Source organism: Haematobia irritans, chromosome 2, assembly GCF_050003625.1.
Source record: "Haematobia irritans isolate KBUSLIRL chromosome 2, ASM5000362v1, whole genome shotgun sequence".
Classification (NCBI taxonomy): Eukaryota; Metazoa; Arthropoda; class Insecta; order Diptera; family Muscidae; genus Haematobia; species Haematobia irritans.
In genome coordinates this window covers 50,526,580-50,539,535 of record NC_134398.1, presented here as the reverse complement: position 1 = coordinate 50,539,535, position 12,956 = coordinate 50,526,580, and the positions used below count along the sequence as shown (strand labels likewise).

Genomic DNA, 12,956 nt, shown 5'->3' with positions numbered 1-12,956 from the left:
CATGTACCAAATTTACCATGTACCAGATCGGATGAAATATGCTTCTCTTAGAGGCTCCGAAATCCAAACCTGGGGGTCCGTTTATATGGGGGCTATACGTATACGTGACCCGATATGGCCCATTTGCAATACCATCCGACCTACATCAATAACAACTACTTGGGCCAAGTTTCAAGTCGATAGCATGTTTCGTTCAGGAAGTTAGTGTGATTTCAACAGATGGACAGACGTACGGGCATGCTTAGATCGACTCAGAATTTCATCACGACCCAGAATATATATACTTTATGGGGTCTTAGAGCAATATTTGGATGTGTTACAAACGGAATGAAAATGTAAATATATCCCCCATCCTATGTTGGAGGGTATAACAATGCAAGATTTCACTTCGTTTCTGTGATAGTTTTTAAACAGCTGATGATAGTGTTGCATATTTTTGGAGATGTCCTGGATAAACGAGTACTCTGTTTTCTGTTAGTCCTTCACGGCTAAAGTGTTAAAAGAAAACAACCCTATTGAATGTATGCTGGTCCCACTAATCCCGAAGGTTGTCTCAATCTCGCGATAGGTCACATGACCATTTTACAATGTCAATTAGCCACAATAGAATTTTTTTTGAGTTAGTCTTTATGAAATTGTTTTTATATCCTGCTTTCTAGAAATCTCAAAATATGGAGTAAATTTAGTTAAATTTTCGCACGAGGTAGTTAAATCTTCTCATACAACAGTTTACTTTATTTCGCTATGCGACCTCAGCCTTTAGCTTCGAAAACGCGACCTAGAGCCACTAGGAGCATTCGCCTTAACCTCACAAAACGAATCCCCTTTCCAGATATTGGGATAGCCAAAATTTGAGCCCGATTAAACGACGTTAACACGTGCCGCTCGTAGCTCAAAATTTGAAAAAAAAAATACGAAAAAGTTTGACGTGTTAACGTCGTTTAATCGGGCTCAAATTTTGGCTATCCCAATATCTGGAAAGGGGATTCGTTTTGTGGGGTTAAGGCGAACAAGATTCCGACATTTTTTTTGCCCCATATAAGTTGCGGTCACTCTAATATATATATATATATATATATGTTGAGTTAATCCAAGTCGAAAGTTGTAAACAATAATTGCACGAAAATTTTCACAATTTAATTGCATTTTTTTTTGTTGACGAGGTGAATCTTTTAAGTTGCTGTAAACAACATAAATTGCGCTCGTATGAGCACGTATAACCGCAATAGTGGCAATTGTAAGAGTCAGACCGTCTGTTGAAATCTCGCTGACTTTCGAACGAAATAAGCTACCGACTTGAAACTTGGCACAAGAAGCTACTAATATATAAACGGACCCCCAAAATGTGACTTACGGATCCTATTGGAAGTGCAAACTTCATCCCATCAGGGTGAATTTGTTACGAGATGTTAGTGCATGATGTTAGTGCATGATCACAACCATGCGGAAATTCGGTTCATTTTTATATATATCCCCCATAAAAACCGAATCCCAGATTTGACTTCCGGAGCTTCTAGAAGAATGAATGGATGAAATTCATACGATTCTGTGGAAATTTTGTACGTGATGTTAGCAAATGTTCTCAATGTTCTCGATCCCCTTAAAATTTCGTACGTGAAGTAAGTTTACGTCCTCTAAGAACAATACAAAAATTGGTCCCCATCGGTACATAATTATATATAGCCCCATATAAACATTAAGTCAATTAAGTCAATGATTGAAATTATTCAAATTTTCAATTAAAAAATTAATTAATACAATTAACTTTTTAATCAAAGTCGGAAGAGTAGGACTAACTGTCCTATGGATATAATTTTTTTAATTCTAAAAAGTTAAAATTTTTTTTTTTAAACTATGAATTTTTCAAACCCATTAAAAAGAATTAAAGATAGTTATAGAAAGTGATTGAAATATAGTATAGCGATTAAAAATAGTTTCGTTTTAATTAAAAAATTAATTGCATTTTGCAATCAACATCAATTAAAAAATTAATTGAATCCATTAAAAAAATAATTGAAATTTGCTAATGAAATCAATTAATTTTTTAATCAAATATTTTTTGATGCTCAACTAAAACTGTGATTGATACTATCATTTTCATGATTGAAGACATTTCAATGCACAAATTAATTGGATCAATTAATCTTGTGATTGAATCTGATAAAAATTCTTTTTGTGTGTATACAGGTATTTAATCTGCCTTTTTTATCTAACATAAATTGAAACTTGGCATAAGTACTTGCTATTGATGTAGGTCGAATGGTATTGCAAATTGGCCATATCGGCTCACTTTTACGTATAGCCCCCATAAATATAAACCGTTCCCCAGATTTTACCTCTCGAGCCCTTTGGAGGAAGAAAATTCATCCGATTCGGTTGAAATTTGGTACGTGGTTTCACTATATGGTCTATAACAACCATGCAGGAATTGGTCCATATCGGTTTATAATTACATATAGCCCCCATATAAACCGTTCCCCATATTTTACCTCCCGAGCCCTTTGGAGGAGCAAAATTCATCCGATCCGGTTGAAATTTGTAAAATGGTGTTAGTATATGGCAGCAAACAACCATGCCAAAATGGGTCCATATCCGTCTATAGTTACATATGTGGATCCCAATCACACAAAAATTGGCCCATATCGTTTCATAATCACGGTTGTCACTCGAGCCAAAAATAATCTACCAAAATTTTATTTCTATAAAAAATTGTGTCAAAATTTTATTTCTATAGAAAATTTTGTCAAAATTTTATTTCTATTGAAAATTTTGTCAAAATTTTATTTCAATAGAAAATTTTGTCAAAATTTTATTTCTATAGAAAATTTTGTCAAAATTTTATTTCTATAGAAAATTTTGTCAAAATTTTATTTCTATAGAAAATTTTGCCTAAATTTTATTTCTATAGAAAATTTTGCCAAAATTTTATTTCTATAGAAAATTTTCTCAAAATTTTATTTCTATAGAAAATTTTGCCCAAATTTTATTTCTATAGAAAATTTTGCCAATTTTTTTTTCTATAGAAAATTTTGTCAAAAAAAATTGTATATAGAATATTTTGTCAAAATTTTATTTCAATGGAAAATTTTGTCAAAATTTTATTTCTATAGAATATTTTGTCAAAATTTTATTTCTATAGAGAAAATTGTCAAAATTTTATTTCTATAGAAAATTTTGTTTAAATTTTATTCTATATAAAATTTTGTGAAATTTTACTTCTATAAAAAATTTTGTCAAAATTTTATTTCTATAGAAAATTTTGTCAAACGGAATTATATATGTATTTAATCGACCTTTTTTTCGTTTAATATATACCACATATGGACTAACTTACAATTTAATTTTAGGAGGTAAGTGTTACCGCAACCCAAGTTATTCGATTGTGGATAACAGTCTGTAGAAGACGTTTCTACGCAATCCATGGTGGAGGGTTCATAAGCTTCGGCCTGGCCGAACTTACGGCCGTATATACTTGTTTAATTCAAATTTTTAATTAAATTAAAAAAACATTCAATTAATAGGTTAATTGATTCGATATTTTTTTTTGTTTATCAAAATGGTTATATCAATTACTTTTTTTTTAATTTTAAGTGACTGAAAAAAATTATATAAAAACAAGTAAGGAAAGTCTAAAGTCGGGCGGTGCCGACTATATTATACCCTGCACCACTTTGTAGATCTAAATTTTCGATACCATATCACATCCGTCAAATGTGTTGGGGGCTATATATAAAGGTTTGTCCCAAATACATACATTTAAATATCACTCGATCTGGACAGAATTTGATAGACTTCTACAAAATCTATAGACTCAAAATGCACTAGGGTGGAACATAATGTTAGTAAAAAAATATGGGAAACAGTTAAATCTGAAGCAATTTTAAGGAAACTTCGCAAAAGTTTATTTATGATTTATCGCTCGATATATATGTATTAGAAGTTTAGGAAAATTAGAGTCATTTTTACAACTTTTCGACTAAGCAGTGGCGATTTTAAAAGGAAATTGTTGGTGTTTTTAGCATTTTTGTCGAAATCAGAAAAACATATATGTGGGAGCTATATCTAAATCTAAACCGATTTCAACCAAATTTGGCACGCATAGCAACAATGCTAATTCTACTCCCTGTGCAAAATTTCAACTAAATCGGAGTAAAAAATTGGCCTCTATGGTCATATGAGTGTAAATCGGGCGAAATCTATATATGGGAGCTATATACAAATCTGAACCGATTTCAATCAAATTTGGCACGCATAGCTACAATGCTAAATCTACTCCCTGTGCAAAATTTCAACCAAATTGGGCCAAAACTCTGGCTATTAGAACCATATTAGTCCATATCGGGCGAAAGATATATATGGGAGCTAAATCTAAATCTGAACCAATTTCAATCAAATTTTGCACACTTAACTGCACTACTAATTGTACTCCTAGTGCAATATTTCAAACCAATTGGGCCAAAACTCTGGCTTCTAGGACCATATTAGTCCATATCGGGCGAAAGATATATATGGGAGCTATATCTAAATCTAAATCGATTTCAACCAAATTTGGCACGCATAGCTACAATGCTAAATCTACTCCCTGTGCACAATTTAAACCAAATTGGGCCAAAACTCTGACTTTTAGGACCATATTAGTCCATATCGGGCGAAAGATATATATGGGAGCTATATCTAAATCTGAACCGATTTCAATCAAATTTTGCACACTTCACTGCACTACTAATTGTACTCCTAGTGCAAAATTTCAACCAAATTCGGCCAAAAATCTGGCTTCTGGGGCCATATACGACTAAGTGTTACGTTTGTACAAAATTTCAAGCAAATCGGTATAAAACTCTGGCTGCTGGGTCCATATTAGTGCATATCGGGCGAAAGATATATATGGGAGCTATATCTAAATCTGAACCGATTTCTTCCAAAATCAATAGGGTTCTATTCTGACCCAAATAAGGAACATGGACTGTTCCACAGTGTGGCGCAGGGTATAATAAAAAAACAATTAATTTTTGTAATTGAATCAATAAAAAACATATTATTTACACAGGAAAAGATATCACCAAAATTTTTAAAAATGTTACTTAAATTTAAAAAACCCAATTAATAAGTTAATTGACTCAATTAACTTTTTTTTTTATCAAAATAGTTATACTAGTTATTTTTTTAATTGGCATTCGTGATTTCCGTGACTGAAGAAAATTATATAAAATTAATTTTGTGATTAAATCCAAATAACTACTTTTTTCTATGTAGTTTGACAGGCATACCATTGTGAATTTGGTAACATTCCGTGACAGCGGCCATGTACTTATCGGATTATTGTAAAGTTTAACTAAGTCCAAAAATTAATTTGATTTTTTTGTTCTCTCTTGGCCATTAGATAAGTATGATTTGAAAGTTTTTCTATACCACATATTCTCACCCTCCTATTATTTATTTAGTATTTTTTTTCAAGACTATGCCTTTTCCCCAATCAGTGTAAATAAAAAAATAAATAAAAACACAAATTTTTTTCTAACATAAAAATATTTATAGTTTTTATTTAAAAAAAAAAAACAAAACTTAAAAATTGTAAATCGTATCGATATTTTGTTGCATTTGATATTTAAAAATTATAAATAAAAGTTGCAGTAATATATATGTGTATGATCATAAATATAAATATTGATATGTTTATATAATAAAAGAGTATATAGTTTGTATTTAAAATATGCGAAAAAAATTAAAAAATAAAATCAAAATAAATACATATAATTATTAAAAGTTTTTTTTATTAACAATTATGATTTCTATATATGTAAAGCATCTACATAAATTAAATTAAAAGAAAATAAAATTAAAGGCTAGACATTTGTTTTTGTATTTAAGTGCTTCATGATCAAGTGGGTGTTTTACATTAAACAAAAAAAGTTCTAATATATTTATTTGATCAATTAAACAATAATTCTAAAAAAAATAAATATTGAAAATATTGCTTAATGATTTTCTTTTTTTCATTTCGATGATATGATTCGTAGCTTTTATATTAGTTTCAAAATAGTGATGATGATTTAGTTTTAGTTTTTATGAATTATGAATTGTTTTTTTTTTTTTTTTGGTTAAATGAATTTTGGATTGTTTTATGCCGAAATATGTTAGGGGTTTCAAAGAATGACCGATATGGCTTTGTTTGGAATTTTTGTTTCATTTTTTTTATTTCCAAATTTAGGTGAATTGTTCTAATTTAAAAACAAGGCCTAAATAGAAAATTCTACCAACACATTTTTTGTCTTTAAGATGCCAAATGACAAAAAATTTTTATTTACTTAGAAGGTCGTGATGATTTAAGGAAACTTTAGTAATGGGGTTTTCCCAAGGATTTCAAAATCATGCATTTTTGACTATCCTTAAGATTTCAAAATTGTATGAATTGTTTTAGAAAATCAAATATGGGAAAAAATGCATTCTAAAATTTCGAGGACATGTCCCCATAATGTGTTAAACATGTCCCCATAATGTGTTTTAAACTTCAAGCTTTTCTTAGTTAGAGATTTTCGATACTAGTTGGAGGAAGATCATGAGGGTTTAGGGAAACTTTAGTAATGGGATTATCCTAAGGATTTCAAACTTAGGCACTTTTGAATATATTTATGAAAATCAAATATAGGGAAATATGCATTCTGAAATTTCAAGGACGTATTGTAGAACATGTCCCCATAATGTGTTAAACTTTAAGCTTTCCTTAGTTAAAGAATTTCGATGTATTTGGAGGGAGGAAAATAAAATTGCAAAGTTATTTCACAAAATCCCTTGGGGATAGGTTATTTAGACAAAATCTGATCTTGAAAAATGGTTTATGAAATATTTCTTCTCGTAAGGTTTTGACAAAAAAAAAAAAAAAAATATTTTTATCTTCCCTTTACTAATCTCATCGAAAATCTAAACTACAAAAAAAGCTTTAACAACAGGACATTTTGTTATATATATTTTTATAGTTAACAAAGCCAAGTCCATTTCTCAAAAATACCCCTTTTAGACATATATTGAACTAAAAACAATAAATAAAACATAATACATACCAAACAATAAGAAATGTCGAAATAAAATTTTGAAATGTCATGTCATCACTTTATTAATAAATTTTCTTAAATTTGTTTTGATGTATAAAATTTTGTTTACAAAATTAATATTTGTATAAATGAGCAATTTTTGTGCTTAACAAAAAATAAAAAAAAAAATAAAGAAAAAAGATGAACTAAATTTACAAAATTATATTATTTGTAAATATCATACAATTTTAAGGGATCTAAGTAGTAATGAATATTGCAAACAGAAAAAGCTAAGCTTACAAAAGGAAATAAAAATCAAAATTTAATTAAAAATTTCTTTAGGGAAAGCAAAAATTAAATATACACATCTTATGAAACATGGAGGGCAAAATATCGAAAAAAAATCTTGATATAAAACAAATTAAAAATTAAATACGATTTACTTAATTATCTGTGTATATAGGTATTCTAAAAAAACTACATTTGTGGTTAGCATTTTCATCTGTGTGTGTATATATGAATTGATTTTCATTTTGTGTTACGTTTTCGCTAAACATCTAGACTAAATATTACATATATTTGCATTTCTTTTTTGTTTTCTTTTGAAACATATTTTTCTCTATATAAAAAAATTTAGTTTTTTTTTGTGATAATTGTTTTTAATTTTTTTTCTCTTTGTGCGAAAATTTGTTACTTATATTAAATACGCTTTTTTCTTTCTCTTCAACTCACCGACGGGATAGTGTATAATACCGCCAACGCCACCACCGCCTCCACTACTGCTACTCGTCGTCGTCGTACCGTTATTAAAACCGCCGTTGTTCATACGTGTTAATTGTTGTAAATCATTTCCAGTTAAAGGCGCCGATGAATTTAGAAATGCTGACGCCGTTACTCCTACTGTATTACCGGCATTGATATTATGATTGGCAATATGGAAGCTATGGTTGTTGTTGTTATTAGTGAAAGTGCTATTTAAACCAGGCCTTAAATTGGCTGCACCAATAAATGGTGCTCCTTCAATGACAGGTGTTTGCGGTGAGTCCAAGGGACGTATGCCCACAAAAGAAGATTCAAGCCAACATTTTCTGCAAATTATAAAAATAAAAATATTTTATTATAAAAGCTTTAAAGCTATTTCGTAAAAAAAAACATTTTCTTATAGCCTGAATATATCAGTAGTTTATAATCATATTCTATTTAGTGCGTATTTATTCATTAGGCTTCAAAAAAGAGTTTATAAGATCTTAAATTTTTTATATATTAGATAAGTAAATAAATTTAAAAAAATAAAATAAAATGAATATAAAATAAAGTAAAGTAAAATAAAATAAATATAAAATAAAATAAAGTAAAATAAAATAAAATAAAATATAGTAAAATAAATATATATATAAAATAAAATTAAATAAAATAAAATCAAATAAAATAAAATAAAATAAAATAAATATAAAATAAATTAAAATAAAATAAAATAAAGTAAAGTAAAATAAATATAAAATAAAATAAAGTAAAATAAAGTAAAATAAAATAAAATAAAATAAAATAAAATAAAATAAAATAAAATAAAATAAAATAAAATAAAATAAAATAAAGTAAAATAAAATAAATATAAAATAAAGTAAAATAAAATAAATATAAAGTAAAATAAAATAAGCTAAAATAAAATAAAGTAAAGTAAAATAAAATAAAATAAAATAAATATAAAGTAAAATAAAATAAATATAAAATAAATTAAAATAAAATAAATATAAAATAAAGTAAAATAAAATAACATAACATAAAGTAAAATAAAATAAAATAAAATAAAATAAAATAAAATAAAATAAAGTAAAATAAAATAAATATAAAATAAAGTAAAATAAAATAACATAACATAAAGTAAAATAAAATAAAATAAAATAAAATAAAATAAAATAAAATAAAATAAAATAAAGTAAAATAAAATAAATTTAAAAAAAATAAATATAAAATAAAGTAAAATAAAATAACATAACATAAAGTAAAATAAAATAAAATAAAATAAAATAAAATAAAATAAAATAAAATAAAGTAAAATAAAATAAATATAAAATAAAATAAAATAAAATAAAGTAAAATTAAATAAATATAAAATAAAATAAAGTAAAATAAAATATATATAAAATAAAGTAAAATAAAATAAAATAAAATAAAATAAAATAAAATAAAATAAAATAAAATAAAATAAAATAAAATAAGCTAAAATAAAATAAAATAAAATAAAATAAAATAAAATAAAATAAATATAAAGTAAAATAAAATAAAATAATAAAAAATAATAAAATAAAGCAAAATAAAATAAACTAAAATAAAATATAGGGAATAAATAAAATAATATTTTTGGAATAAAAAATAAATGGTGATAAATAAAATAAAACTCTATACACCTAACCAGCAGAGAAAAATAAAATTATTGATATGATCACCGGCGACATATAGTAATTATAGTAGCTGTGTTTATATAGCCTTAAACCAAAGTTAACATAATTGATAATAAATGATAAGCAATGTCCATAATATTAAGTAATTTTTAAGTATTTTTTAAAATAAGAAAATTTTAATTAAAGGAAAGTTCAGAATGTATGCTTTAAATTTTTTCATTAAATTATGGATACTAATTTTTGAAATGTGCGTCCTTCCGTTAAAGTCGTCATTTATGTAAGGCAAATTTTCCTTGAAGTACAAATTTTTTATTTAAAGGAATAATCTTTAAATTAATTCAGATGTTAAATATTTTAACTAATTTTCAAATATAAGCTATAACATATACTGAGGATTTTTCATCTTCGGTTTAAAGTTATTTTTTATTTTGAAGTATCTGCTATAATTTAGATTTGTAAGTTTACTTCGATCCAAAGATTTTGACCTTCCCCTAAAGATTTTGGTATTGATTCCGAGCCAAAGATGCGGCTTCTTTAAAATAAAGAAATTTTTAGCGACCTATCTGGCTTTATATCTAGGGCCAATAAAATTAAAATTAGGACACAGATGTCATTAATCAAATTTTCATTCTCTTTTCGCGGAGTATTAATAAAGGTACTCACGTACAAACCAATGCCAGTTTAAAAATCCAAATTATAACGGATACTTCAAAGTAAAAAATGTTTTCCTAATTCAAAAAAAAAAAAAAAAAAAAAACTTTAAACCAAAGACCCTAAGTCCTCAAAATAAGTCTTAGACTATATTTGAAGCGTTTTTATCTTAAATCTAAAGTTTCACTATTTCATTCAATTTAAGGACAATTTCTTTAAATCAAAAATGTGTTTCTTTACTTTAAGGAAAATTACAAAATTTGTGTCCTAAATTTAATGAAAAATTTTTTTGCAAAGCAAAGATTATAAACTTTATTTTAATTAAAATTTCATTATTTTAAAGAAATTTGTCCCTAATATTTTGTAAATTTTGCATCCTAAAGTTTGTGTTGCCTAATCTTTAATATCACGTAAATATTGTTTTCAGTGTAGGCTACGACTTATTCTGAGGATTTTACATCTATGTTTTAAAGTTATTTTTTACTATTTTATTTTGAAGTATATGCTTTAATGTAAATTTTTAAGCTGTATCTCTGCCTTGGAAGCAATAGCAAAATTCTTAAAGGAAAGTCAAAATCTTTGGATCCCAAAGATTACGCAACCTAAATTTAAGGATATGTAATTCACACATAATTATGCAACCTAAATTTTAGGATATGCAATTAACACAATGTAAAGGATACTTTTCTTTAAAATAAAGACATTTTACACTTTTTACACACATTTTAGTTCCACAAAAAAATTAATTGTTAGTTAAAATTTCTCAAATATGGACATTTCCTTGACTTTAATAATTTAAAGATTTACTAAATTCGTATTTCCACGCAATAGATCTTAATTTCTTTGTAAATTTTACCACACATAAGCCATCTTGAGCTTCGTATGGCACCAAAGACATTTTTGCAATGTTACACTCCCATTTTGCTCTTCCAAGGGGCTCCGGATGTTAAATCTGGGGATCGGTTTATATGGGGGCTATATATAATTATGGACCGATTTCGACCAATTTTTGCATTGGTGTTTGAGGCCATATATTAACACCACGTACCAAATTTCAACTGAATCAGATGAATTTTGGTCTTCCAAGAGGCTCCGGAGGTCAAATCCGGTGATTGGTTTATATGGGGACTATATATAATTATGGACCTATGTGGACCATTTTTTGCATGGTTGTTAGAGATCATATGCTGACACCATGTACAAAATTTCAGCCGGATCGCATGAAATGTGCTTCTCTTAGAGTCCCCGCAAGCCAAATTTGGGGGTCCGTTTATATGGGGGCTATACGTAAAAGTGGACCGATATGGCCCATTTGCAATACCATCCGACCTACATCAATAACAACTACTTGTGCCAAGTTTCAAGTCGATAGCTTGTTTCGTTCGGAAGTTAGCGTGTTTTCAACAGATGGACGGACGGACGGGCATGCTTAGATCGACCCAGAATTTCACCACGACCCAGAATATATATATATATATACTTTATGGGGTCTTAGAGCAATATTTCGATGTGTTACAAACGGAATGACAAAGTTAATATACCCCCATCCTATAAAAACAATTATGTTTAATAAATTTTCTTGGATTTTTCGAAAAACAATTTACTTATTTTTTTCTAAAATTTTCTGCAATTGACCTAAATTCTTGTTCCTGTTGGTCGGTCACTTTTTTATGTATAGAGCCTCAAATTAAAGCTAAATAATAATAATAATAATAAATAATTTCTTTATTTTAAAGAAGCCGCATATATTGTTGGGAATCAATACGAAAATCCTTGAAGGCAACTCAAAATCTCCAAGTAGTATTTTTTTTAAGGATACAAAAGTCGACTTATGGACTAATCGATTTTTTTAATCGCAACATCAAATTGGCTAATCGGAAAGTCGAATTTGAATTGAAAAGTCGAAAATGAATCTGTTCGAAATTAAAAACGGCTTCTTTTCCAAATTTGGAATAAGTATAATAATCATTTATCAAGCCTTTGAAATTAAAACAAAAATCAAAAAAGTCTCATTAAAATTCCAAAATGAATCATTTTATGATTGAAAAGAGCATGAATTTTGTCTTTGATAAAAATTGTCTTCCGTGGCTAGGAAAAAATAAGGGAATAGATTTTTTACGAAATTTTCAAATTTTGAAAAAATCGAAAAGTAGACATTTTATTCTCATTAAAATTCCAAATTGGATGGATTTTTATATATAAACTTATATGACTTTTTGTATTTTTTTTGAAGTCTTCTCAAGGTTAATCTATGGCTTTAGCAAACCATCTAAACATTTTGGTTTCTACTTAAACTAAGATTGTTTAAGATCTCCAATCATGATTCAATTTTTTCGTCCTTGTCCGCATTCAATTTTATTTTATATTCTTTTTTGCATAATTTTCTGTCTGCTTTTATTGCTTTTGGCTCTGTGTATTTATTTCTGTGTTTTAATTTAAACTTTTTTATGAGCTTTCCTTTTTTTTTTGCTTATATTTGTGATGATTTCACTTTCGTTACTTTTTTTGTTTTCCGGACCCTAGAGATTCATGGGAACGCACTTATGTTGTCATTTTGGGACCTAGTACGAATTGAATTCTTAAATATTAGAATGAATGGTTGGTTGAGTGATTCATTGACTGAGTGATATCTTCAACAAACTGACATAATGATTACAACATGAATGAGGACATCATTGAAGTCAAATATATATTCACACTCAAAATTTCGTCCCCAATTTCCCAAGACTGATGATATTCTGATGTTGTTATGCAAGACACATATGTCGTGTTTTAACGAATAATGAAGTGTTTATGGAAGTTAGAAAAATATTGCCTACTTTAAGGAATTTAAAGGGAGAATCTTTTTAAATTAGTTACAATAATATTGCATACT

At 27.2% G+C, this 12,956-nt stretch overlaps 1 protein-coding gene across 5 annotated transcripts in view; it reads right to left on the bottom strand.

The window, feature by feature from the left end:
• Positions 1–12,956, bottom strand: part of LOC142224253 (uncharacterized) — a 562,139-nt gene that overhangs the window by 16,439 nt on the left and 532,744 nt on the right. For all 5 annotated transcript variants that reach the window (XM_075294022.1, XM_075294025.1, XM_075294026.1 and 2 more), the window contains one exon: positions 7,761–8,116. In XM_075294022.1, the coding sequence (XP_075150137.1) occupies positions 7,761–8,116 (356 nt within the window). The remainder of the gene's footprint in view (positions 1–7,760; positions 8,117–12,956) is intronic.